This window comes from Hoplias malabaricus, chromosome 2 (assembly GCF_029633855.1).
Source record: "Hoplias malabaricus isolate fHopMal1 chromosome 2, fHopMal1.hap1, whole genome shotgun sequence".
Classification (NCBI taxonomy): Eukaryota; Metazoa; Chordata; class Actinopteri; order Characiformes; family Erythrinidae; genus Hoplias; species Hoplias malabaricus.
This window is the reverse complement of record NC_089801.1, coordinates 75,573,085-75,599,207: the sequence shown is the minus strand read 5'-3', so window position 1 is coordinate 75,599,207 and position 26,123 is coordinate 75,573,085. Positions and strand designations below refer to the sequence as shown.

At 37.6% G+C, this 26,123-nt stretch overlaps 3 protein-coding genes across 3 annotated transcripts; 1 reads left to right on the top strand and 2 right to left on the bottom strand.

Moving 5' to 3' along the window:
* Positions 1-7,553: 7,553 nt before the first annotated feature.
* fgb (fibrinogen beta chain) lies at positions 7,554-13,155 on the top strand. The gene is made up of 10 exons (XM_066661698.1): positions 7,554-7,694; positions 8,333-8,350; positions 8,934-8,954; positions 9,302-9,322; positions 9,707-9,907; positions 10,575-10,758; positions 11,145-11,486; positions 11,756-11,878; positions 12,163-12,448; positions 12,613-13,155. Exons 1-10 carry the CDS (start codon positions 7,596-7,598, stop codon positions 12,842-12,844), a joined length of 1,527 nt encoding a protein of 508 aa, XP_066517795.1. The 5' UTR covers positions 7,554-7,595; the 3' UTR covers positions 12,845-13,155.
* Positions 13,156-15,026: 1,871 nt separating this feature from the next.
* On the bottom strand, positions 15,027-19,697 carry LOC136673630 (fibrinogen alpha chain). The gene is made up of 4 exons (XM_066649222.1): positions 19,579-19,697; positions 18,155-18,338; positions 17,572-17,717; positions 15,027-16,061 (listed from the first exon to the last, which is right to left on the bottom strand). Exons 1-4 carry the CDS (start codon positions 19,612-19,614, stop codon positions 15,738-15,740), a joined length of 690 nt encoding a protein of 229 aa, XP_066505319.1. The 5' UTR covers positions 19,615-19,697; the 3' UTR covers positions 15,027-15,737.
* An 829-nt stretch (positions 19,698-20,526) lies between these two features.
* fga (fibrinogen alpha chain) lies at positions 20,527-25,579 on the bottom strand. The gene is made up of 6 exons (XM_066661604.1): positions 25,448-25,579; positions 25,235-25,354; positions 24,935-25,118; positions 24,062-24,207; positions 22,687-23,599; positions 20,527-21,415 (listed from the first exon to the last, which is right to left on the bottom strand). Exons 1-6 carry the CDS (start codon positions 25,499-25,501, stop codon positions 20,718-20,720), a joined length of 2,115 nt encoding a protein of 704 aa, XP_066517701.1. The 5' UTR covers positions 25,502-25,579; the 3' UTR covers positions 20,527-20,717.
* Positions 25,580-26,123: the final 544 nt, after the last annotated feature.

Below are 26,123 nucleotides of genomic sequence, written 5' to 3'. Positions count from 1 at the left end.
CTCCTCCTCCTGCACTGACAGCAGATAGCACTAGCCAGCGACACCAGCAGCAGCTACGGGAGGAGCCCTGGGTGGAGCCTTCCTCCTGGCAGATCAACCACAGCCAATCAGAACGCGCAAAGCACGGACACGTTTTTGTCGTATGATTCTTCGCTCAATTCAGTTGTCGAACCGATTCTTTTAAACAACCATTGTTTTTGGCTATACCAATGCGTCGAATATCCGATTCAGTGATTCATTTTCCTATACCGTGCAACAGATACTGCGTACCGTCGTCAAAATGTCCTATATGATTCCAGTAGGGAAAATAATTTCTATATTTTTTTTGGAAACAGTCATATAGGAATTCATTTTAATGTCTTAATGGATATCCTATAGGAAACCTACCAGATATCTTCTCAGTATCCTATTGGACATCCTATAATAATCCTGTTATGTATTATTTATGAATCTTGTTGAATATCTTAAGATTTCTTTTGGGAATTCAATAAATATCCGTTTAAATTTCTAGTATGATTCATCTTGAAATCCTATTTGATTTCTAGATTCATAAAAAAGTATTGTATTTGTTACAACTGTAACAACTGTAGATAAAACTGGCATATTTGGCTATCTGTGTGTTCTGGTCACACTGGGATGTGTCTGACACGACACAACAACTACATTTTGTCGTTAGACATCACTCCATGATGGTATACACTGGAAATTGTTGGGTACATCGTCTGTCTGTACACTATATTTTGTAATGCATTATGGGTATTCAATAGTAAATTAAAGAAGGAGGAGAGAAATGGGCATTTGAGACTTGAGAAAAAAAAACACTACAAAATGGCTGACACACTGTAGAGTGCCCTCTGTGTAATAGGAAACGATTCTGAATGCAGCAAGTGTTTTAAACTGTACGTTTTAAAGTCCCTTTGTGTGTCATCCCTAAATAAACGAATGACTTCGTAATATGTGGGGAAGTCAACAATGCGTGGGAACGACTTAACAACAAGTAAGATTTGGGATTTTTGCTCCTGGGGCTCCCCCTAGTGTAACTCATTTTTACAGCACTGTACTGTAATCAGTGGGGATGGGGAGGGAGGTGAGGATGCTTTCCTACCCTCCTCCAAATGTTATACAGTGTAGTTTCTGCAGTTCTGAGCCTGGAGTAGCAATCTATTGTTTACTATTACAAGTCAGTGAAGCATCACAAATATGTTTAAGCTGTCATTTTAAGGTAAAAATATTACACAGTGATCCTTTAGTAGACGGAACAGCTTAGCATGGGAATGACTATCTTCTTTCCATGCTTTCTTAAACTGCCCACACATTGCTAAGCTATTCCTGTTCCTATCAGTTTTTAAAGGGATATCACCAACAACATTGTGTGGAATCTTAAATGGCTGCAAAAACTGTCTATCATTATTTTGCATTTGATTCTTCATGTCAGGCTAGTTGTGAGATTGTTATTCTGTAGGTATATTCATTATATATTATTAATAAATTGTAATTATACTTTGATTTTCATGAACCCAAAGCAATTGCGCAGAACAAAGAACAGCAGAAATCATACGAGGACACAACTGTCCTTTACAGGGCAACACACACTCACACATTCACTCACACCTATGGACACTTTTTGAGTCGCCAATCCATCTACCAACGTGGTTTTTTTTTTTTGGACTGTGGGAGGAAACCGGAGCACCCGGAGGAAACCCACACGGACACAGAGAGAACACACCAACTCCTCACAGACAGTTACCCAGAGCGGGAATCAAACCCACAACCTCCAGGCCCTTGGAGCTGTGTGACTGCGACACTACCTGCTGCGCCACCATGCCCCCCTCATATTTATTTTATTTTTAAAAATATTTTGTACTTTTTGTAACCCGTTTGCCAGTACTCTTTACACAAACATGAAGATTACCTCCTAACAGTTTCATGGAAAGGCTCAAATTTGGTCTCATTTTGAAGAGAACAGCCTAAGGTAAGCATTGGTGGCCCTAGGCACTCAGCAAAATCGCTCTGTAAATTTCTGTGGGCTGCCATTTAGATACCGAGTTCCTGTGGTTCCTAAATGCCTCTATTTTTAAATAATTCCTCTCACATTTAATTCTTTAATACCTATGAGGGAATAAATGTCTCAACATGATTTGTTTCAATAGTGGCATCCTGTTTTTAGGAGCATGCTGGAAGCCAGTGAGATTTTAGAACAACCCACTCTTTCCCAAATATTTCTAAAGGCAGACTGCATGATTAGGTGCTTGATTTTATAGACATGTGGCAATCAAACTGAATGAAACACTTTAACTCAATGATTAGGATGTGTGTCCCAATTGTGACAACTAAAAATATTAATGTCCAGTGTGGTTATGTGAGTACATTAATCTAGATGATCCTAAAATTCTCAGTGTATCTGTGTCAGGGTTCATCCTAAAGTAGATGAACTGACAGTACAGTGTCTGGATGTGACTAAAACCTATTCTTTTCAGACAGAACCAATTAGTACTGTGTGTGGGTGCGTAATTAATAAATGAAAGTTAAGCTTTGAATGTAACACAGAAAATATCACCTTCTGTATTTATTTGATTGACTGCTTTTATTGGGTATCCCACAAACAAACAAATAGGGATTTATAAAACAAGTTGTATATTATTGTATATATGTACAACACTTTATTATGAAGACGTCATGTTGAAAGAAGAGGAATGGAGTCTTGTTTGTTTCTGTTGGTTGTTTTCTTAGTAAAAACATATGTAAAATGTAAGCCTGGTGAGTGTGGGACTGACTGGTACCATCACGGTCCTCTGTCTCTGTCCATCACAGCTGCAGGACAATGCACAAAGGACACAGTCATTAGAAGAGATGACGAGCAAATGAAAACACAAAGTGCAGCATAATGCCATGTCATAGTTAATAACAATGCAAGCGCATGTCATCACAAAGTTTAAGTAAATTTATAGGAGGTGGAAAAAGCCTTCATAAAATTCAGTGAAAGTCAATGTAAACAAATTTTATTCCAGATCATTTTGGATCATTTCTATAAGTTCATTCATCATTAAATTTTCACACAAAGTGAAGGACAGCTGTTGAGTTCAAATGAAGTAGTAAATAAAATATCACTAAAAATGGAGATACGGTGTTTGTCTTTGGACAGCGACGATAGGAAAATATAGAGGTCATTAGTTGAGTGATGTAAATACAATAGACTGGACATCCCTGGTACAGTTATGTATTAGTGAACCAACACCCAGAGCTCAGAATGTATCTTGGATTGTGAGAAGCAGAAAAGTAATCAAATTATAAGACTAAGCACTTCTTTTGAAAAGTACAAGTGACTTGAAGACAAATGGCAGACATGCAAAATGTTTAAATTGGGAAATAAACAAAATGTCACGCCCTTGTCCTCTCGTCTGTTTATCCCGCCATGTGCTCACTAAGCACATGGCTCTGTTTGTTATTGTTCATGTCTCCGCCCTTGTCCTGCCTTTGTTCTGCCTCCTCGTCCGTGTCTCATTTGTAGTCCTGCCTCCTCGTTGTCTGTTCCAGGTGTCCCTTGTCTGTGTTGTGTATTTAAGTTTCTTTGTGTCACTTCCTGTTTGTTGGCTATTCCACCTTCGTTTTGAACTCTCCTGTCTGTTTGTTTCTCATGTCCTCCAAGCCAGTCTTTGTATCTCTCTTGTCTATGTCTTTACTCTGTTTAGTTCTGTGTTCAAGTTTCTCTCCTATCTCTATGACTAGGTCTAGGTTTAGTCTGTTTAAGCTCTGTTTAGATCTCTGTTTAGCTCTATCTGTCTAGGTTTGTCTGTCCAGTTCCCTGTCAGTCCTGTTCTCTCTCTATCTGTCTAAGCCCCTCTGTCCAGGTCATCCTGTCCAAGTCTCTCTGTCTCAGTCTTTAAGTATTTCTGTCTAGTTATCTTAGTCTGTCTCTGTATTGTTATCTTGTGTTGTAAATAAAATTAGTGATTGTGTTTTAGCGAGTGTGTCTGCCTCTGTCAGTCCCTGCGATCCTGACACAAAACATGTTTTGATAGGTACAGGTGCATTTCGATAAATTAGAATATCATTAAAAAGTTAACTTATTTCAGTAATTCAGTTCAAAAAGTGAAACTCCTATGTTATATAGATTCAATACAAAAATAGTGATCTATTTTAAGCGCTTTATGTGGATGATTGTAGCTTACAGTCAATGAAAATCCAAAAGTCATTATCTCCGAAAATTAGAATAATCAACACAAAACACCTGTAATGGTTTTCTAGTGTGCAAGGGGGGGAGCACAACCTAGAGAGGGCGCCACTCAATCACAGGACATCACACACAGAACAAACAAATCTCTACACGGACACTGGAGACTTCACCTTGGACCCTGGGAGAAACCTGGGGCTGTGTAGCAGGAACACTGCCTGTGCTCTCATTAGCTGGCTTATGGGAGAGAAAGGTTCCAGCAGATTTATTTACACTGGGGGTAACAATAAACAGGAATCTTATTCATTATCCAAAATACCCAGGAATCTTATTCATTATCCAAAATACCCATTTGAACATGCCTTCAGAGTCTAAATATGTAATGCTGATACATTAAAATGCATCTACCTATCAAAGTTATTGCTGTACAAGCCACTAGATGACAAGATGTTATTACATACTAACAAATTCAGACCTCATCAGGAATGTGTACAGTGTCCTTAAACTCAAGTGTAACTTGTCCTCCAGAAAGACTTAAAACCTGTGAGGGGAAACCGAGCTTTCTGACAGTAGACATTAAGTTGCATTCCAGAATCTGTAATTTTAAGACTTCATATACAAATTTAATGCAGGCCATATACACAGTTAATTAAGTTCTAGAAGCTGTAAATCAATGCCAAAGCATCTGTGAACCTCTACTCTGCTTGATTATGTGGACTTTGTGCTTTGTTGGAAGGCCTCATTTCATTTTCTGAAAATGGTACAATTGCAGAAAACAAAAATTCTGGTAAACTCCAAACTTTTTTTTTATTGATGCTTTAATGACAAAACAGACAAAAGCAAAAAAGCAACAACAAAAGAGATAAAAGAAATAAGTCAATAACGGACTATTGGTCAAATATACATAACTATGTCTAAGCAGAATTATAATAGACTACGTTCATGTATAATAAAGAGAACAGAGGGAAAAAAACAATTAGAAAATAAAAATAATAAAAATTAAACCAGAGGAGGTGCTTTAAGTAAACATTAAGTAGATATTTTCATAATCATACTATTTGAAAACATTGAAAATATGAGATAAACTTACGATAGCAACTCTTTAATCTTTTTGTGTTTTAAATTAAATGAAATAGTTAGGTTTCAAAATCCGTAAAGATCTACCAAGTTTTTTTTAATTCAAATTAGGGCCTAGTGAATTAATTTTTTGCAAAAATATCTTAAAGTCAGAGCTTAAAAAAGACATATAAAATGGTAGTTTTTAATAGTTTTTAAATTTGTGAATGTAATATTTTGATAGTATTTTAATTAATGATAAGGTTAATAATAAAAGATTCATTCGATTGAAATAGAGGGTAATCGAATATATAAAGGATATGTTGATTTCTAAGGGGAATATCTTTACCTATTTTTCTTACAAATTGTACTTTGTGTTGTATGCATGGTTTTGTAAATGAATTAGAAAAAAGTGAGGACAGTTTGTGATTATGTGATGTATTTATAAAAACAAACATCAGTCATGATTTTTGTTATTCACGTAGGGATGTATGTCAAAAAATAAAAAACCTGGAGGTTGTGGGTTCGAGTTCCGCTCCGGGTGATTGTCTGTGAGGAGTGTGGTGTGTTCTCCCTGTGTCTGCGTGGGTTTCCTCTGGGTGACTGTCTGTGAGGAGTGTGGTGTGTTCTCCCTGTGTCTGCGTGGGTTTCCTCTGGGTGACTGTCTGTGAGGAGTGTGGTGTGTTCTCCCTGTGTCTGCGTGGTTTTCCTCCGGGTGACTGTCTGTGAGGAGTGTGGTGTGTTCTCCCTGTGTCTGCGTGGGTTTCCTCCGGGTGACTGTCTGTGAGGAGCGTGGTGTGTTCTCCCTGTGTCTGCATGGGTTTCCTCTGGGTGACTGTCTGTGAGGAGTGTGGTGTGTTCTCCCTGTGTCTGTGTGGGTTTCCTTCGGGTGACTGTCTGTGAGGAGTGTGGTGTGTTCTCCCTGTGTCTGTGTGGGTTTCCTCCGGGTGACTGTCTGTGAGGAGTGTGGTGTGTTCTCCCTGTGTCTGTGTGGGTTTCCTTCGGGTGCTCCGGTTTCCCCCCACGGTCCAAAAACACACGTTGGTAGGTGGATTGGTGACTCAAAAGTGTCCGTAGGTGAGAGTGTGTGAGTCACCCTGTGAAGGACTGGTGGACCCCCTCCACAGTGTGTTCCTGTCTTGCGCCCAGTGATTCCGGGTAGGCTCTGGACCCACTGTGCCCCTTTACTGGATAAGTTGTTTTAGACAATGAATTACAATGATGAGGTAAAATATTATATAACCAGTTTGAGTACAAGTTTTGATGTAGCAGCAAGTTACACCTGCAGTTCAGCAGAGTGCAACACTCTGTAGGTGCTTCCCCAGTCCCATTTTTACAGCACTGTACTGAAATTACAGTGAATTAGTCTTTTTTTTGTCTCAGATTTAAAAGCCAGGAATTGGCAACTTTATCTCTAGCTATGGATTCAGAATGTTTTGTGTTCAGTCTGCTGTCTCTTGGTAAACTTTACTGGCAATAACGTTATTCCCTTGTGAGCAGGGTTCAGAGTGATGAGTCTGCAAGTGAGTCAAAGTTTGTTTTAGGTCAGTTTGTCTGATAAACGTCCATCTACACCTTTGATCGCCTACACCGATCACTAAGATCCAAGATCAACAAGTGAACACTTTGTACCGATAAATCCTGGTGTTTGTCTGCATGTAATGATTCAGATGAACCGAAAATAAATAGAATAGCCTTTGAAAATCAGTGAACAAAGTCATAAAACAAACACTTTTATTTGTTTTTAAATGAAAAACAAAAACAAAAACAAAAAAAAAATGGGAGAATGAAAATCACATTAAATGACATGTAGATTTGAATCATTTCTATTGGTTCATTTATCAGGAAAAAATGCCAAGAAGCATTTTGTAAATGAGATGGGATCCTGAATATCCTTTTAAAAGTTAACCACCATAAAATTATCTGTATCAGTTAAATTGTTTTCTTGAATATATATATGACTATATTACCATCAAAAATTAAAACAAATTTAAGCGTGTAAATTAGTAATATTTAACAAGCAACCTACTGATCTATTTTTTACTTTGGATTAGTTTACAATTGTTTCTATTCTAGCTATATACACAAACACATTTTTGCAGATTAATCAGTGTGTACACTTTGTGACATTGATTCCACTATATTTCCCAAAAATGAGACCCTAACCCGATTGCTCATACTGAGGTTTCTTGAGTTAATTATTACCTACCTGTCCACTCAGTGTAATAATTACCTACCCATCTAATGTGTGGTGTCGAAGCCTTTTTTTTTGAGGGTGGGACAGGAAATTTGAGATATAAATACACAGACTCAGCTAGAGGAATTAAGTACAGCTTAACAGCAGGAACACTGTTAGCTTTTGAGGGTAATGCTTTCCAAAATGAAGTTCCTCCTGTTGCTTTGTTTGTGTGTTGGTGGGGCACTGGCTAAGCCAGATATAGAATATGATGATGGGGAGGATGATTCGGTAAGTCCATTTGTTTGCATCTATCTATCTATCTATCTATCTATCTATCTATAAAAGTCAAATTTCCAAAAGAGTAGATGCTGAGAAGATATAAATAATACCAGAATGCCATGACGGCCAAATGATTTAACTGCTGTATTTAATTGAAAATAGTACAAAGACAATATTTAAAATGTTAAAAACTGAAAAAATTTTGGCAACACAGTCTAAAAAATATTTGGGATAGAAGCAAGAAAAGTTAAATTAAAGGGTTGTAATCTCAGCTTTATATAATAAAGAATATGGTGATTTTATCAACTATTGCACATAATATTATTAAAAAATTCAGAGAATTCTGATTTTTTCCCCCAGCAATGGACAAGGCCTTAAACAAATATAAAAAATGGGCAGTTTATTTAAAAAAAATTTTTTTCAGTTTCAACATTTGGAATGTTGTCTTGGTGCTGTTTTAAATTAAACATAACGTTTAAAGGATTTGCACTCCATGATTTGTTGTTTTTATTTACATTATGAACAGCCTCCCAATTATTTTTGAAATGATCTATCTATCTATCTATCTATCTATCTATCTATCTATCTATCTATCTATCTATCTATCTATCTATCTATCTAACCTTTTCTATTTTCTTCTGTTGCAGGATCCACAAACAGTAAAAGCAAGTACATTTTTGTTGTTGTTTTTATTGTTACATGAACTAAACAGAGCAGAATAATTCATAGTTAAACTACAATGTTAAAGAGTCCTTTGGAGCGGTACAAAAGTGGTACTTTTTGGTCTATAGCTGTAAAGAAATTAGCTTATTTCTCCTGCAACCCATAAGCTGCATTCAAAATACACTATGCTCAGTACAAAGTGCCGTCATTTAGGGTTTAAACAAGAAGATAAACCTAAAGAAGAAATTTTTGGGGATCTATGGAAACCTTGTTATAAGCGCACAGTTGCATTAGTGCAAATGGCTAACTTACACATCCCTGAAGGCACCGTTAATGCTAAATTATATACGCAGGTTTTAGAGAAACATGATACCACCTCAATGTCTTGTTCTGGGAAGGCCATGCTTATTTAAAAATCTTTTGAAAGTGTTGCTGGCATCTAATTCAATATGGGCAATATTTAAAGAAACAGTAAACAATTTTATTTACAACAACTGAAGTATTGTTTTCAATAAAATGTTAGGTTTAAATAATTTCCACATCTATCTGTGTCTATTTAACATATTCTATTTTTCTCTGTTGCAGGTGCCAAAAACAACCCCAGCAGTAAGTTTATATATTTTTGAGTTGTTGTTGTATGAACAAAACAGAGCTAAATAAGTCATTGTTAAACTATAATCTATAATCTTTGGAATGACATAAAAAAGCAGCACTTTTATGGCTGTAGCTATACCAAAGTTAGCGTTTTCCTCCTCCAAAAGCCAACATACTCAGTACAAAGTGATCTATTTTTGGGTTTAAACATTCATATGAACGCAAAGAACAATAATTTGCCTATCCTTTGCAAATCAGTCTTTTAGTCTTATTGTCTTAGTGCTGTTTTCAATGAAATGTTAGGTTTATAAAATTGACATATCTGTCTGCCTAACATATCCTAATGTTCTGTGTTGCAGGTGCCCAAAACAACACCAGCAGTAAGTATATGTTTTGCTAGTGTTGTTTATGAGATAAACAGAGCAGAGTAAGTCAAGCCAAATTTTATAAAATAAGAATTCTTAGGAGTGCTACAAAAAGAGATTATTTTTTCTGGCTATAGCTCTACAGAAATGAGCATGTTCCTGATACAACATTCAAGCAGTGTCCAAAATGTAATATACAAATGCTGTATTCTAAGGTTTGAATATTGGTTTGTTAAAGTCAACCTCAAATCAGAATTGACCTGATTTTTAAGCATGAATTTTCACGGTACGTTTGTTTAAAAATGTTTATCTCTGTGAAGGTCTTCCGAATACTTTTAAAAACCATGTTTATCATACTCTTAAAATATAGTATTGTATAATTATTATTATATATCTTAGCCCACAGAAAACTTAGGTCCCCGAGGCCATCGCCCTGTTCAGAGAGGTCGTGAAATCTACACACCTGTTGTTGCTCCACCCCCTCCTATTGGTGGGCGTGGCCGTTATGGAGCACGACCCACTACTGCACCAACAAAAGGACCTGAGGAGAGGGAGGAGCAGCCAGACAGTGGGGGATGTACCCACGCATCTGAGACAATGGTAAGATCATTAGCATTTTTTGCTAATGATTATCAGATCACAAAACATGTAGATTCAAATCTTCTTGACAATGTAACATACATTCATAATATTCTGTGATGTCAAATTATTTGAATCATGAATGAGTTTTATACTTGTGTCAAAATGACCTACTGAGAAGGGTTAATCCTGTTGGAGATACAGATTTCCTATTTTTGTTGAGCACATATCTCTATCTCACATACTTTTATTAAACCTCTCTTTGAACAAAACTTTCTGTGGAAATAGAAAGTATACCTGTCTTTAATATTTAATATATCGTCGCTGTCCAAATAAAAACATGTATCTCCAAAGATAGTAAATTTACAGGAGAAAAAAAAAACGTAACTTTCAATAGAAGTGAATGTAAAAGTTTTTTGGAGCATTTCACACAATGTGAAGAACAGCTACTGTGTTCAAATGATGTAGTAAACTAAACGTCGATGTAGATGCATATCTTTAACTGGACAGTGAAGATATATGGGTATAGGTATGCGTGTTATTCTATAGTTTCATCAAGGTACCTGCATATAGACATAATGCAGCCCGTGCAGATAATACAAGAATTAAAGTAAATACAGTAATATGTGCTGATAATCAAAACTCCAATCTCTTATCAATTGTTTTTTTTTCTTCTTTCTTCTTATAGGGGGTGCTATGTCCCACAGGCTGTGAACTGAAGACCGCTTTGATAAAGCAAGAGCGCAATGTAAAACCCACTGTAGCCCAGTTGAAGAGAGAAGTTGACAGCCTGTCCCAGACATCCAATTCTGTCTACAGATATGTGACAGACATGACTGTAGAGGTCACAGAGAGACAGAGAGTCACTGATAGTAAGGACATAACATTACACATGTCTTGGTCAAGGTTTAAGCCAAATAATTTTCCAAATAAATGACAAACTGTGAATGCAAATCTTATATTGATTCTATTGTACATAAGCCAGTATAAACGCAATGATATTTTTTATTCCACAATTACATATTGCACTTTGAATTAATAAGACTGTAGAACTGAGTTTTAAAAGCCAGTGTAAGAAAAGTATCCCCTCTATTTGTTAAGCAAAATTAACACCACAATTGTCACTGATATGTAGTGACCTAAAAATATAATAATAAATACTTCATTTCAATTGTTAGCTTGTTGCATTAAGGCTTTTAATGTATTTAGGAGTAATAATAGAAGTTAAACACATATTTTGTGACTTGTGTCCCCTTAGGCAATGGCCAAATTGTTAGCCAGTACACAGATGACCTGGAGACTCAGCATGCCTATGTGAAGGAGGCTGTGGACATCACCTTTCCCCAGAACATTAAAGTCCTACAGGGCGTTCTGGATAAGATTCGAGAAAATATCCAGCGCATTGAGAGGGCAATCCTAGACCAGAAGGAGAAGTGTGCAGAACCTTGCAAAGTCTCCTGCCCAATTCCTGTGGTTTCTGGCAAAGACTGTGAGGATATTTTCCGTAATGGAGGAGAAACATCTCAGATGTACCTGGTGCGACCAGAAGTCCTTCAAACACCTTACAAAGCCTACTGTGACCAGACAACCCAGGATGGAGGTATCTGAGCTTTAATCTTCTTAATTCTTCTATCCTTTCATTGCCAACACAGACAGTGCCATAGGACGCTTCCTTAACCAATGGCATCTCTCCTGGGCTTTGTAACTTTAAGTGTTTAAATAATGAAGATTAAGAAAATTCAAAAATATTTAAGAGCTCATTGTCTTCAATCATTCAATTCCTTGTGTTTCGGTCAAGTGCTTACAAGTAGCAAAGTTAAAAGGATGACCAACATATGAAAATATGAACCATTGCATTTTTTTTATCAGGCTGGCTGCTTATCCAGAGTCGTTTGGATGGTAGTGTGGACTTTGGCAGGCGTTGGGATGATTACAAGAGAGGGTTTGGAAATATCGCCTTTGATGTCGGAAAAGGTCACTGCGAAACTCCTGGTAAGACCATTTTCATAGAAAATAGCTGGTAAACTCAAAAGTGCTTTGCATCTTAAACTTTTTGCCCAGCTACCTACACAAACAACATGGCACACCCTCCATAACATGCTCTAATCATCTTAGAGTGAATGTAGTGTTTGGAGTCCTGCCCCTGTACTCTTGGTCTGGTTTCACAAAGAGGGAAAAGATCTGTAGTTACCTGCTATGCTACACCAACCACTACACCATTAAACACCATCATGTCCTTTGCTGTAACTTTAATCTGTGTTGTTTTGCTAACTTAGGTGAGTACTGGCTGGGTGGTGACCGCATCAGTCAGTTGACCAAGGTGGGCCCAACTGAAATCCTGATTGAAATGCAGGACTGGACAGGCGCTAAGGTGTACGCTAAGTATCAACAGTTTACAGTGCAAGGGGAGACTTCCAACTACTTGCTGGCAGTGGGCAAGTACTCAGGCACAGCTGGAAACACACTCCTGGAAGGAGCAAAGGAGCTGTTTGGAGAAAACCGTACTATGACCATCCACAATGGCATGATGTTTAGTACATATGACAGAGACAATGACAGATGGTGAGTGTTTAAAACAATAAAACTAAACAGTCATGCATGCTAGTATGTTTTATAATGAAGGAATACTATGGAATATTTTTATCCTAATTACAAGCTTAATATATATTTAATCTGCAAGTTGTATGTATGGATGGACACTGATATATCTCATTTTCTACATACAGGGTACCTGGAGATCCTTCTAAACAGTGTTCAAAAGAAGATGGTGGTGGATGGTGGTACAATTCATGCCACTCAGCCAATCCTAATGGTCGATACTACTGGGGAGGTTCTTACACCAAGTATATGGCCAAACATGGAACAGACGATGGTGTGGTATGGATGAACTGGAAGGGCTCATGGTACTCACTAAAAGCCATCAGCATGAAGATCAGACCTTACTTTCCTGGTAGATAAAGTACTGCTGTTTGTAACTTAAATGAGAGGCCATTCATGTATTTTTCATTATTCATCACAATGCTACTAATTGTCAGAAACAAAAGGGATTTTTTAAATTGAATGTGAAAATGACAAGTAACAGTGCATATAAAAGAGAAAAAATGGTTTTGGAGTAAACAAAAGAAAAGATGAAAAAAGAAGCAGTGCATGAACAGAATATCTTGTACATTGTGTTTGAATCTGATGTGCTTTCAACAAAACATGAATAACAAATATGGTCTGTGAATTTCTCATTAAAGTTACCTTAAATTGCCTTCTCGTATTGAGTTGTATTTCAATATTGCACACAAGTACATTTGAAAGATAAGTTATTTTCCCATCACAAGACGCATCATATTGGACAGAATTCAGAATCTCCCATTCTAATTATCATAATCTATCAGGCGTACAACTTTCTAAGCAATGGCATTTAGTTGGTAGAATGGCAGCAGCTAACCAACACAGGCATCTGTTAGCTAAAGTAGTCCTTGAGTCATCGTATTTGTTAAAGTATGACGGCAGTTTTTGTAAAACGTTTGAAGATACATATCTAATGTGCCATTTCCACTACCTTAAGGCGCACAAGTTGGGTTTATTTATTTTTTTAACCAAATTTGGCCACAACTTCCTCCCATTATTCACTCTTTTTACAGGGCCTAGTTATGTATTAGTGGTTTTATCTTCGGTGGCCATATTTGAGTTTTCAAAATAGAGGGCACATGGGGTTGGTTGGCAGCACATATGCTTCTATAACCATGCAACTATGCTGCTGAAATGTAATACATAAACAGATACTCTGTAACAAGATAAAATAGAAAATGCCTTTTTGGACAGATTCCTTTCCATTCAATATTTGGCCTTAAGCAAAAATAATAAAATAATATTTTTGTCATTTCTTGACAGTTTATTATCACTGAAACCTGTTATTTTCTGTTCATACCAAACTTCAAAACTGAAGCCTTGTATAAAAGCAACTTGTTTACACCAGAAAACTCATGATCAGGACAGAAACTGACGAGTTTACTTTTTAACTGTGTTTTTTAAATGTTACTAAATGCAAGCACCACATTTCATCAACCAGAAGTAATACATACAAAATATGTAAAAAATAAGGCAAGGAGAGCACCCAAGCCTGGAGATATGAAGATGTCTAATGTTTTCTTACTTTGTGGGAAGTTGCCTTCATTCAAAACAAGTGAGAGGAATTAGTTTATGAAGACATATTGGCACCTATGTGTGTAAGAGTCTTCACTAGGATGTGGCAACAATTCATTCATTCATTCTCTATAAGCGCTTATCCAGTTCAGGGTCGCGATGGGTTCAGAGCCTACATGGAATCATTGGGCGCAAGGCAGGAACACACCCTGGAGGGGGCATGTGGCAACAACACCTAACATAAAATAATGAAAAGAAGTCCTTTTATGATCAGATGAATAATATTTTGGAAGACAAGCCCAGTGTCTCTAAGTTTTTCTTGTACTGCCACAATGCCTTTTTAAGAAGTGTGCAAACACAAGCAAATGCAACAAGTCTGAATAGTGTTGTGTTCTCCCTGTGTTGGTATGTGGATTGGCAACTCAAAACTGTCCATAGGTGTGTGTAGGTGAATGTGTGAGTGTGTGTCTCCCTGTGAAAAACTTATGTCCCCTCCAGGGTGTGTTCCCACCTTGCAGGATATATACATCTCTAAATTATACTTTTATATAGTGCTTTTCTAGACACTCCAAACACTTTATATTCTTCAGAACATTAGGGAGTCGCCTCAAACACCATCAATGTGCAGCATCCTCCTGCAAGATGTGACAGCAAACAATCTGCGCCAGTATGCTCACCACACATCAGATATCAGAAAGAGAAGATAAAAGCAGAAGAAAGTGGAGAGACAAAATTACATTTTTCGTGATTAGTGCTTCTACTATTTCTACATATGTGATATGCAGTACTTTGCATACGAAGTATTAACTTAATCACTTGTGAAATAAGCTCTTAGAAAACATGGTCATGTCAGTGATTATCACAGGTTTTCTTAACTACAGCAACAAGGTTTAAAAGATCTGTCAGGCTATGAGTTGAGTCTGGCTGTCAAATACCTAGTCACCAAACAATATAACCAAAAAGAAGCAGGCAACTTGAATATTTTTATTATTTGATCATTGTCTCATATTCCATATACATTTGAATCAATTCAAATATGACTTTCAAAATAAGGATTACTGGCATCTTTCCACACCCCACACTCATTCCCCAAAACTACTTCTGAGTTGATAGCCTTCACTACTATGGCCAAAAGTTTGACAACTGATCATCCAACATTTCTTTTGAAATATTAGACAAATTGCTTCAGCTTATATATTTCTTGGAAGGCTTTAGACCCGACATATTGCACATGTCTTTAATGGTCTTCAGCCACCAGATATTCTAACATAACCTTAGGCTTCGGTGCTATGGAGATATAATCTATGGAGGCTATACAAGTTAGGTATAAGCCATTACATCTGTGTTCACGGAGTGCATGGGTACTTACAGTAGGTTGACTCACTAATTATCAAAGGTGTTGACAAACTTTGGGACATACAGTGTTTTTACACATTATTTATGTTAATGAATAAATATGACTATACTTATCGTCGCTGTCCAATTAAAACATGTATCTCCAGTTTTGACCATTTTATTTTACTAAAATCATTTGGAAAAAAAGCATCTGTCGTTTACATGACAAATGGACCAGTAGAAATAATCCAAAATTACTTGGAAATTGTTTTACATCGACTTTTAAAATTTAAGAAGGTTTTTTCCTTCTCCTGTACAATTGCTATTTTGTAGATACATGTTTTTAAATGGACAGCAGTGATATTTGAACAATGTGATTAATTTATGACTTTGCTTTTGCATCCGAGGTCCACATTTCCTCTAGAAGCTCATCTAAAACTACTTGATTTTGCTCTATGTCCTCAAATTTTGTTAGGAGCTTTTCCCGTACCAGCGGTATTTTTCGATACGCAAGAGACACTGGGGGCCGAACAACAGGTTGCAGTTTGATTTTTTTGTCCATATTGAATGGATTTTGGCTTGTGGAGAGCAAGTCAAATCTGGCCATGTTGTCTTCCAAGTTTTTAAAGGCTTCATGATCAATAGTATGATCAAAGGTCTGCTTGCATGAACCCTTGCACGCACGGAGTTTAATGTCAGTGTCCACCTAGAACACAAACCCAAGACACAAACAAGTTTAATCAAACTGAAAGTTGAATTTTAACTTTGAGTAAACAACAAAAAAACGTAACTTTGCCAGTTCTGCTTAACATTAGTCTAAATCTCTATGCCAAACCTTTAACATTTTTAAAACCAATGCAGGATATTCACAAGAAATTACATCACTTTCTGTGTGTATGATCTACCCATTTTGGAACATATTTGTGGTTAGGGGTTTGTGGTTAATTATATTGATACGGTCAGGATTAGAGTTTAGGATTAGGACAGTTTAGCTTCACATGTGCCTCCCTAAAAGAGATAGCTCAGACAGAAGTTGAATTAAAAAGGAAATTCCCTCCTGTCATAAATGTAGTCAAGCAGCATATTAATGTTTGGTGTCTGAGGATGGCTTTATTTTTAAATTGGATCTTCAACAATCTGTGGAAACCTCTTAATCCAATATCTGTGGGTGATTTTAAGATTATTAACAAGCAGTTTGGCTGCCTTTGTAATCAGTAATAGTCTCTGTTCTTCTGGGAAGTCCTCAAACAAGATGATGGAAGTGTTAAGTGCAAATTAGATTGCATTCAACTAAAAGAACCACTGGATTAGGAACACCTACCTTGTATCTACACTCATTGTACTCATGCTATCAGCTCCACTGACCAGACTGGAGAACTTTGTAGTTCTACAGTTACAGACTATAGTCCATCTGTTGCTCTGCCATCTTAATTAGCCCCCTTTCATACTGTTCTTCATTGGTCAGGACCCCTACCATTTTGAGTTGTGCATCATTCTCAGTGCTGCAGTAACACTGATGTCTTGTGCTGGTACAAGTGAATTAGACACAGCAGTGCACCTAAAGCTTTTAAACATTGTGTCCAGACACTGCTACCTCGTTGGTCTACCTTGTAGATGTACACTCAGATACCACATACCACATCTGTTGCTGCACGCTTTGTCTTGGTCATCTTCTAGTCCTTCATCTATGGTCACAATACGCTGCCCACCAGATGCTTTTGGCTGGATATTTTCTTGCTAATTCTTAGACCAGCAGTGTCACTGAAGGTTTTAAAAGCTCAAGGAGCCATGCTGTGTGTGATCCACTCGTACCAGTGCAACAAACACCAATACACCACCACCATGTCAGTTTCACTGGAGCACTGAAAATGTTTCACCAGCAAAATCATACCTACTCTGTAGGGGTCCTGACCATTGAATACAGGGAGGATTTGGAGCTAACGAATTATGCAGAACAACAGTGAGAGGGTTGAGTTTCTGTCATGCACATCAACTTATCTCATAAGCTTAATAGTTAAGTGTGAACATTTGAAACTTTCAAGTCCATTCAAGATAGCATTCCTGTTTTTTTACTTTTCCTCAAGAGAAACATCATAAAAGATATTTTTTTTCTTATGGGAGCGCACAGCCCAAATTCACACACTAAACTTTTATTTAAAAATCGAATACATCTGGTGGAGCTGCTACATTAACGGAAACCATTTTAAGATGCCTACCTCAAGTCGTCTCAGTTCCGTAATTTGATCCCAGATTTGACTGTGGTAGCTCTGAAGTTCATTGGTGAGCTCTAAGGACTTTTTCTGTAAACGTGTCAGTTTCCTGTGAAGTCTCTCAGCAACCTCAGTATATCTCAGTTCTTCCACTGCAACAAAACAAGCATTGATTTCAGATAAAATATTTTTGTCTTTCAATTCTCATTTCCGAAGATTAATTTTTGTAATTGTTCCACTAAATAACATTTCATCTGCACATCTGCGCTTGGCTTTTGCTGTCATATTATGTTACTTGGTCTTAAAATACAGAGATTCCCCTAGATTCCATTCCCAAGAACCATAAATTGCACTTAAACGGTTGGAATATATGCATTAGTATTATGTTAAACAAATTTCCCTCTATAACCATAGCCAGTGAAAGAAATTTTCTAGCTTCATTTTTTGGAATATGTTGCAGGTGTCAGTTACAGGAGAGTATATTGATTAAAAAACAATATCTGATGAGGTAATTTTTTCATTTTGTTTGTTCACTGTATTTTGTATTTGAATAAAAGTAAAATTCAATAGTAAATAAAAGTTTACGTACTGTATGTTTTGACAATTATCTTTCTTTGTGCTTCATAGAACTGTGCACTGTTAAGCATTGCAGATGAAGTAGCACTCATGTATTGATGAACCTTGTCACAGATACTATTGATGGATTCAAGAATGTCTTCGTCCACCTTATCAAGAAGACCTTGTAATCGACAGCCCGATGGACACTTGTTTTCCTGCAAACAAGGTAAATTAAAACAGTAGTTATATTCAAGATAGATATTTACTTTTAAAATGCTAATTATATATATATTTATGTATAAATTTATATTGGTTGCAGAATTGCATATCTCTCTGCATTGAGGTCACCTCCAATGATGACAAGCCTTGTTTTTCCAGTGAGGGAGATTCCGCCCCACACCATCACACAAAATATGCTGTTTGGCATTGGCAGAGAGGATATGGCAAATTTTTCATGGGCGCAACCCACATACTCAGCTCTACTGCTCATCCCACAAATGCATGTTCCTTACAAATGTTGCACCATTTTAAAGGGAAATGAACAGGCTTCCAATGGTATAAGCTTTATTGTCAAGAAGCATTGTTACAACAAATAAATAATCTACCAATCACAAATTTCCTTACTTTTTGTGCTATGTTTATTTGGCAAAAGTGTGCCGATAGCTGCACATAAAACAAGGATACTAATTAATTAAATTGAATTAAATTAATAGAGGGTTTGCTCCTCTTTGCTGCAGTAATTGTAACTATTAAATGAATATTACTGTGAAAATTTGATTGCACTCATCGACGAGACCATATCATGTCTGATATTTTATGATTAGATCCCAAAGCCACTCTAATTCATCCTAAGTTTGGGTGTTGCTCCATCATTCCAAAGTACACTGTTTCACTGCTCCATTGCCCAATGCTGGGGGTCATTATACCCCTTTAGCTGATAGTCGGAATTGAACATGCTGATCCGAAGCTTATGTACAGCTGTGATTATACAAACTGTTATCTTTAACCCAATAATGAAATGTTTGCTATATTTTGTACATATAACTTGTGGTGTGTATTAATATTTCTGTGTTCACCTTTAATTATTTTTGTTCTCATACCTTATTGCTATTATGTCATCCTCCTATGTAAAAATATATATATATATTTATGAATTAAGCAATTACATATTTCTATTCAAACCACACAATTGTCTGCCAAAGTTAATGCAGCAGACCATGCTAACCCTAACCTTAGTTTCTATGACAAAATATTAATGTGTAAAATACAAAACATAAATTTATACAAATGTGCATGTTCATTTAAATCAAAAACATTAGGAATAAATGCCATCTTGCCTCTAACATATAAGTTTTTAATATTTAAAAAAATGTTCATCTGATCATAGCTGTCTGAAAATAAATACTAGATAAATATGGACCTTAACCTTCCTGAGATGTTACTCTTTAAACTCACCTCCTCCTCATCAGTACACATTGGATATTTGCTCATTGGACACTGCTGAGAACTTCTTTGGTGATCATAGGTCCTGGGTCGTTTGGGAGAATTAATCAATCGCTTTGACTCGCACACTGAAACATACAAAACACAAAGTGCCTTACTAAGTAGCATTTGAAATGAATCCAAAGCATTATTTTATATAGAAATACTAAAGGTACATACACACACACACCCTTTTAGTATTTCTATAAAAAAAGATTGGATCCATTTCAAGTAAGTATTTATACCTTGACTTGTGTAAAACTTTATCAAATAAACCCCTTATTTTTTTCTCAATATCTAATGAGAGGTGTAACATATTATAATAATTATTATTATTTTGTACATATCAAATAAAATGTGATTCTGTCAGTTTCTGTAAGTGTAAAATATGTCAATTACCTGTAAGTTTAAATATGTTTATTTACATATTCAGTAATACCACGTAGTCAAAACTAAATTAACAAGCTGTGGTTTGGTATAACCCTGAGCCAAAACCATATGAGCACCTACCTACTCTGCTGTTGGTGGGAGGGTGTTTCTGGCAAACCCTGCATCTGGGCATTCATATGTGTCATTTACCTAATCATTGTTGCCATCCTTGTACACCCCTTGTATTTCCTGAAGATATAACCTCTTTTAACAGGACCTTGTGCCCTACAGAACTATATATTTAGGGCTGATTTGAGCAACCTGAAACAAACTCTTGTTCAAGGAGTCATGCTCTACTTCTCAAGTTCGATAACATTAAGGATCTATTGCCAGATATCACAGGTCTTGGAAAGTCCACAAAGATTCATCAGGTCAGAACTGATACTTGTGCAAGTGGAGGACCAACAGCATATTAGGCAGGCGGTCATGGTGGTTTAGCTTATGTGTATATGAAAGTATTACATAAGAATATGTGGACGGATGTCTTTAAATAAAGAAATGAAGCAGTTTGCAGTGAACACATTCTTTATTGAAAACATGAGGTCATTTGGTTGTGTGATATTTTTACATTTTACCCTGTGACACTGTGATTTCACATCGACATCAAGCTGAAAAAGGCCCAAGCACAGATCCCGACTGTCATTCTTTCAGATTTTTCCATTGGCTTCCATTTCCTTGGGAGTTTAGAGTGGTCTAATCAACATTCTTACGAATCTTAGGGAATAATCAGCTGGTTTAAAAGGCAGCCACACAACACCATTCTCTATCTCATAGGGAACTTTGCTACCAGGATCATATTTACCTTCTTTATAGTATATACCATTAAGATTGGCTGACTGGCAATTATTGTACCACCAGCCACCTCCATACATCTTTGCACAGTTTTCCTCCCACTTATCATTATCCTTGTCAAAGGTGCTAAATTTCATTCCAGCATGTGAGAGGAAGGAACCCATATTAGCATGTCCCTGCACTAGTGCATCCCCTGCATCTCCCGTATAAGATGAGACACTTAGTTGGAAACCCTCTGCTTCTGTTCCCACTTTGACGTTGTATTCAGCATAAACTTCCTGCCCTGCCCAGCCCTGCAGCTCCACCCTCAGTAGGCTTTCATTCTGAGTGAGTAGATGCAGGATGTGATTACCAATCCAAAACTCACCCCTACCTTGCTCATCTACCTTGCCAAAGCCAACCCGGTACTCCTCCCATGTGCGATTGAAGTTAACTGACCCATCCTCTCTCTGCTGCACCAGAACCCAGCCCCCCAAACCTGTAACCTGGTCACAATAAACTTCCACTACCTCCTCCGACCCCGCTGGCTTTATTTTGAACAGGCCGCTGCTACCACCCGTGGCATGGCTCTGCAGGATATCAACGCAATCTGAAAGAAGATTACACACCTGCAGATTAGTGCAAAACCGCACTCCAAACATCTTCCCATTTCAAATATTCCCTCATATAAATGTATCTGCATTGGTTCCTTAACAGCCAATGAATTTTCTTATTATCTCTGAGCATTTCACCGGACAGAATCAATCCATGGGATGCAGTCACTTGATTTATATATTGTTTTTTTGGCATGGATGCCATATTGGGTACCAAATTTTCTGGTTTCAAAGCACAGCACGAATGTAAACATATAAGAAAGGTGGATATATTTATCTCAGGCACAGCTCCAGTCCCTGCTTTGGAGAAGGTCTCACAATGCAGAAGTGCAGAAGCCCACCACATTTTTGCATTGTGGTAAAGGATCACACAAGAGAAATGTCATTACACTTTGTTAGCCATATTAGCATTTTTGTCATAGGATCTAATGGAAAACTGTTGGTGCGTTAGACTCCAATGCACTTTTCTGCTTTTGGGATTTATTCTTACACAGACCATACACAAGCTTCAGTTATCGTGTTATTTCACTTGTGTTTTGTTTCGAGCACAAGCCTTTGTCTAATTAGTTTCCCCATGAACAGGGTAAATATATGATGCGACTGTGCCTGTGCTCTGAGAGATTCTTTGAAGATGTTTTAGCGCAGATGTCTCTGATTTGGCTTAAAGTTTAATACTATAGCTCTCCCTGCTTGAATATGTGAGATGATTGGTGAGTGATGTATCCACACCGGAGCAAAGCCAAGTCCGAATCTCAGTGTCTGTCAATAAAAAAGGTTTCTGCACTCACATAGTGCACTGTATGTAAAAAAACAATTCTTAATCAACTATTAGGTTTCTTTTTCACAGCCAAATTTGTGTTTAATCACAGTCTGGGTGAAGTATTTCTTTTTTGGACAGAGGGATAGGGCTTCATATTTATATTTCTTTTAATTTTAGCATCTAAATGACTAAACATTTTGAAAGAAAAAATAAAGTCTATTTAAAAATCACAGTTTTTCACTGAGTTCTGTGTTCATGAGTAATGAGCAAGTATTCAATATGGTGGCTAATATACCCAGTGATGTCACCTGCAACCCATGGATTCATTTATTGCTGTCATGGATGTGAAATATGAGTTTTAAAAATCATTTCATATTTGTCAGTGAAGAGTTATACTTCTTTAACCAATGCCTTACTGTTTTTAATAATGATCCTAAATAATGCTTTCATCAAATGGTTCACTTGCATGAATGCTGGTAGAGGTAAAAGGTTGTCACTCAAGTGTACCTCCGCCAACAAAACCGGTCTTGCGCTCATCACGGGACTTCAAACTCCTCGCGTGAATGTCAGGAAGATCGTCTTCTACATCACCCTGAAGGAATGCCCCAAGATCATCCCCAATATCAGGCGAGAATGTGGATAGGATGGACTTTCTGTCTGAGGTGAAACCCTTGCTTCCACTAGTTAAGATGGTTTTAGACGAGGAGAAAGAGGAAGAGGAGGAGGAGGAGGTTGAGGTGGAAGATGACTTACGGTCTTGGTCACTAGAGCCCAGACCCTTAAAGAAATCTCCACCTAAACCTCCAAGTTCTGAATCTCCACGGACAAAAGTTGTAATGGATTTTGAATCTCCACTACTCACTTTTATCGAGAAGCTATCACCAGTCAGATCTTTACCCTCCTTGGCTGAGGCCAGAATATCTTTGTCTGAAACACCTAGTTCTTCAAGGGTCTCACATCCAGGCCCAGTGTTCACCACTTCAAACTTCTCCTGGACACCATCTTTGGTGCGGATCACTGTCTTGCGGACCGTCTTAGTGCAGGAAGAATGTGAACTGGAAGATGAACCTGGGCCTGTACCTGTAGGAACTTTGCTGACGGTGGCAGCTGATTCTGCAGTAGAACCCTCAGCCTCCAGAGACAGGTGCTGTTGACCCACATCACTGAACATGGGTTTCCTCTGCTCAGCTCGCTCTGTTCCAGTCAGCCCAGCCTTGTAGATGGAGGGCAGGACTACATCCTTCAATGGCCTGCTCTTCATGACCCTCAGGGAACTGACTGTCTCCACACTTTGAACACGCATGCTGTCCAAGCGATCCAACTGCTTCTCCAGGGCCACATAGCCATCCTTGTTCACAGAGAACTCAGTATGTTTTGCGCATGACCCTTTGCAGCTGCGCAGTTTGATGTCAATGTCAACCTGTTGAGAACAATGAAGCATGAACATTTTGATCTTGGGTTTACAAGACAGAGTCAGGACAAGTTCATTGTTTATTCTTTGTTACCGTCCTGCTCCACTGAATGATAACACTTTAGTTGAGGCGCTGAGCTCTTTCTAGTTCTTTTCTAGTTTCTTAAGCTTGACACACCCACAAATGACATTCCAGAAAATCAGTCGCTGTGGAAACGTGCCGAACAGTTCCAAACTAGGTTTGTGAATGGGAATTGTTCTGATTGGTCGTTGGTGGAATAGTGCTAAATGTGTGTGGAATAGAAACAGTGAGTAATCCCTACTGATAACTGATGGCACTCCAAAAATCACATAGTTGTATTTTTGTAATAGAAAGGCGGTCACTGTTGTGAGGATTTTTTTTCTCTGGTTTTTGCGGATGTTACTATTTCGAGATACCAGAATTTTACCCTTTCAACCTGGATTTCTTACCTCCAGCCGCTGCATGTCGATGACCTGCTTTTTCACCTGAGACTTCAAAGCATCCAACACTCTGAGCTGACGATCAATTTTAATCTTCATCTCAACAATCCTCTGCCTCAGCTGTTCGGCCAAGTCAGCGAACCTGTTGTCACCACCTGGAAGAGAAGAGCACAACGATGACTTGATTGCCAAGTTTTATTGAGTTTACAAAAACAGTATTTAAATATAGTAATAATAGGAATGAAACTAATGTGCTTTGTATTATATCAGGGGTCACCAGTCTTATCCACAAAGGGCCAGTGTGGCTACAGGTTTTCGTTCCAACCAAACAGAAGCACACACACTTTAGCTGTTTAGAGAGGAGACTAGTTGATTAAACAAGTAGAATGAGGTGTGCGCTGCTTAACTGGAATGAAAGCCTGCAGCCACACCGGCCCTTTGTGGATGATTGGTGACACAGGCATTAAATGAACTGCATATTCAGACAGGTAAGGATAAAACACTCTAAAAAAAAGGTATTCTACTGGTACATTAGTGTTCCTAAAGATACAAACACTGTTAATGTACCTTTTAAAGTAATAGTGATGATTTTAAAATTAAGTTGTGTTCAGTAAAGGTACATTCCATTTTCTTCTCCAGAAGAAGAAGTGATAAATAACAAAATAAATAACCCATAATAAGAGTCCTGGAAATTATTATTATTTTTTTGTAATATAAAATCAACACAACTTAAAACTCTACAAATATTATAGGATATGGTACAATTCAGTTCCCTAAGAAAGGTAACAGAAACTAAGCTAAAAGGTAAAATGTACCCTTGAAGGTACCACAACAGACTCAGCAAAAGATACCACCACAGTAACAATTGTTCGGACAGTGTACCTGCACTGGAGAGAAGCCGCTCTCTCAGGTAGGTGTAAGTATCCTTGGACACCTGGTCAGCAGACCGATGCAATTTCCGTCCCTCATCTAGTAGCTTGCGTATTTTTTCAATCTTGGTAAGTATCTCATGGTCGCTGCTATCTAAGAGGCCTTGAATCCGGCAACCAGATGGACATTTTCTACCCTAGAATGAGCATTAAGCAGAACATGAGGCTGAAACTTAATATTTGATATACAGTAGTGCAGTAGTTTTACTTAAACATATAAAAACCAGAAACATGATATTATCACAATCCGTACCCAGTCATCATCAGTGCAGAAGGGCCATTCCTTTTCTGTGGCACATTTCTCAGCCTTGTAACCGTGCTCCGCGGGACGTGGTCCTCTAGGGCCCAGAACTGAACCCTCCTCATCCTGGGACTGTAAGAGAAGGGCATGATTTAGGACATTATGCTCTGACTTTATTATAGAATGATATAAATGGGCATGTATGCACAGTCCATTTCAACTCACCCAGGCAGTAGAAAATATGACACACAGGAAGAGAAGTGAGTGCTGGAGCTTCATCTTTGGTTTCTCTCAGTGGACTACTGACTCTCCTCAAGCACAGCGCACACCATTTGAATCTGTGCTGTTGATCAACACCCTGAGTCATTATTGATCAAAGACTGGTGAATGATTAACGAGTATGAATAACTTTTTGTTTATCTTACAAAAAAGGGGAGGGTTGTACTGCTTATGCTGACAGGCGAAGTACTGGAACGGTGTGTGGTGTAGAATAGTCCATTACAAAAAAGCGTGGGAGGGGAGGAGAGAGATTCGGAAAAAGACTGATTTTCTGGTAAAATGTATCATGCAACAAGCACTTTATTACACAACAAGTGTGTGAGGAATACGGGAAGCAATGCTACTTATTACCATAAATCTGACCAATTGTGTATTCTCTTTAGGAACAAGGACTACTAGGACATGTCAAACTATTCTGTAGATGTCAGTGTGTCATTTAAATAGACATAATATTAAAGCACAATTCCTTAAATGGAATATATACATGCAATGTATGAAAAAATATAATAACAGCATAGATTTAATACGCTGTTATGCTGTTAATATGCGTTTAGCATATTTTTATTAGATACTACCATTTATTTCCGACACGCATGTACATGCCTTTTGCATCCATCGCCCA

Excerpts from the sequence above, each read along its gene's own strand:
- LOC136673630 (XM_066649222.1), bottom strand. The coding sequence starts at position 19,614 with ATGAGCAAATATCCAATGTGTACTGATGAGGAGGAG. Across the intron at positions 18,339-19,578 it reads TGTGTACTGATGAGGAGGAG|GAAAACAAGTGTCCATCGGG; the intron begins GTGAGTTTAAAG and ends CCTTGTTTGCAG. Across the intron at positions 16,062-17,571 it reads CGGAACTGAGACGACTTGAG|GTGGACACTGACATTAAACT; the intron begins GTAGGCATCTTA and ends TTTGTGTTCTAG.
- fgb (XM_066661698.1), top strand. The coding sequence starts at position 7,596 with ATGCTTTCCAAAATGAAGTTCCTCCTGTTGCTTTGTTTGTGTGTTGGT. Across the intron at positions 8,955-9,301 it reads TGCCAAAAACAACCCCAGCA|GTGCCCAAAACAACACCAGC; the intron begins GTAAGTTTATAT and ends TCTGTGTTGCAG. Across the intron at positions 11,487-11,755 it reads CCAGACAACCCAGGATGGAG|GCTGGCTGCTTATCCAGAGT; the intron begins GTATCTGAGCTT and ends TTTTTTTATCAG.
- fga (XM_066661604.1), bottom strand. The coding sequence starts at position 25,501 with ATGAAGCTCCAGCACTCACTTCTCTTCCTGTGTGTCATATTTTCTACT. Across the intron at positions 25,119-25,234 it reads TCTGCACTGATGATGACTGG|GGTAGAAAATGTCCATCTGG; the intron begins GTACGGATTGTG and ends TGCTCATTCTAG. Across the intron at positions 23,600-24,061 it reads TCGACATGCAGCGGCTGGAG|GTTGACATTGACATCAAACT; the intron begins GTAAGAAATCCA and ends TGTTCTCAACAG.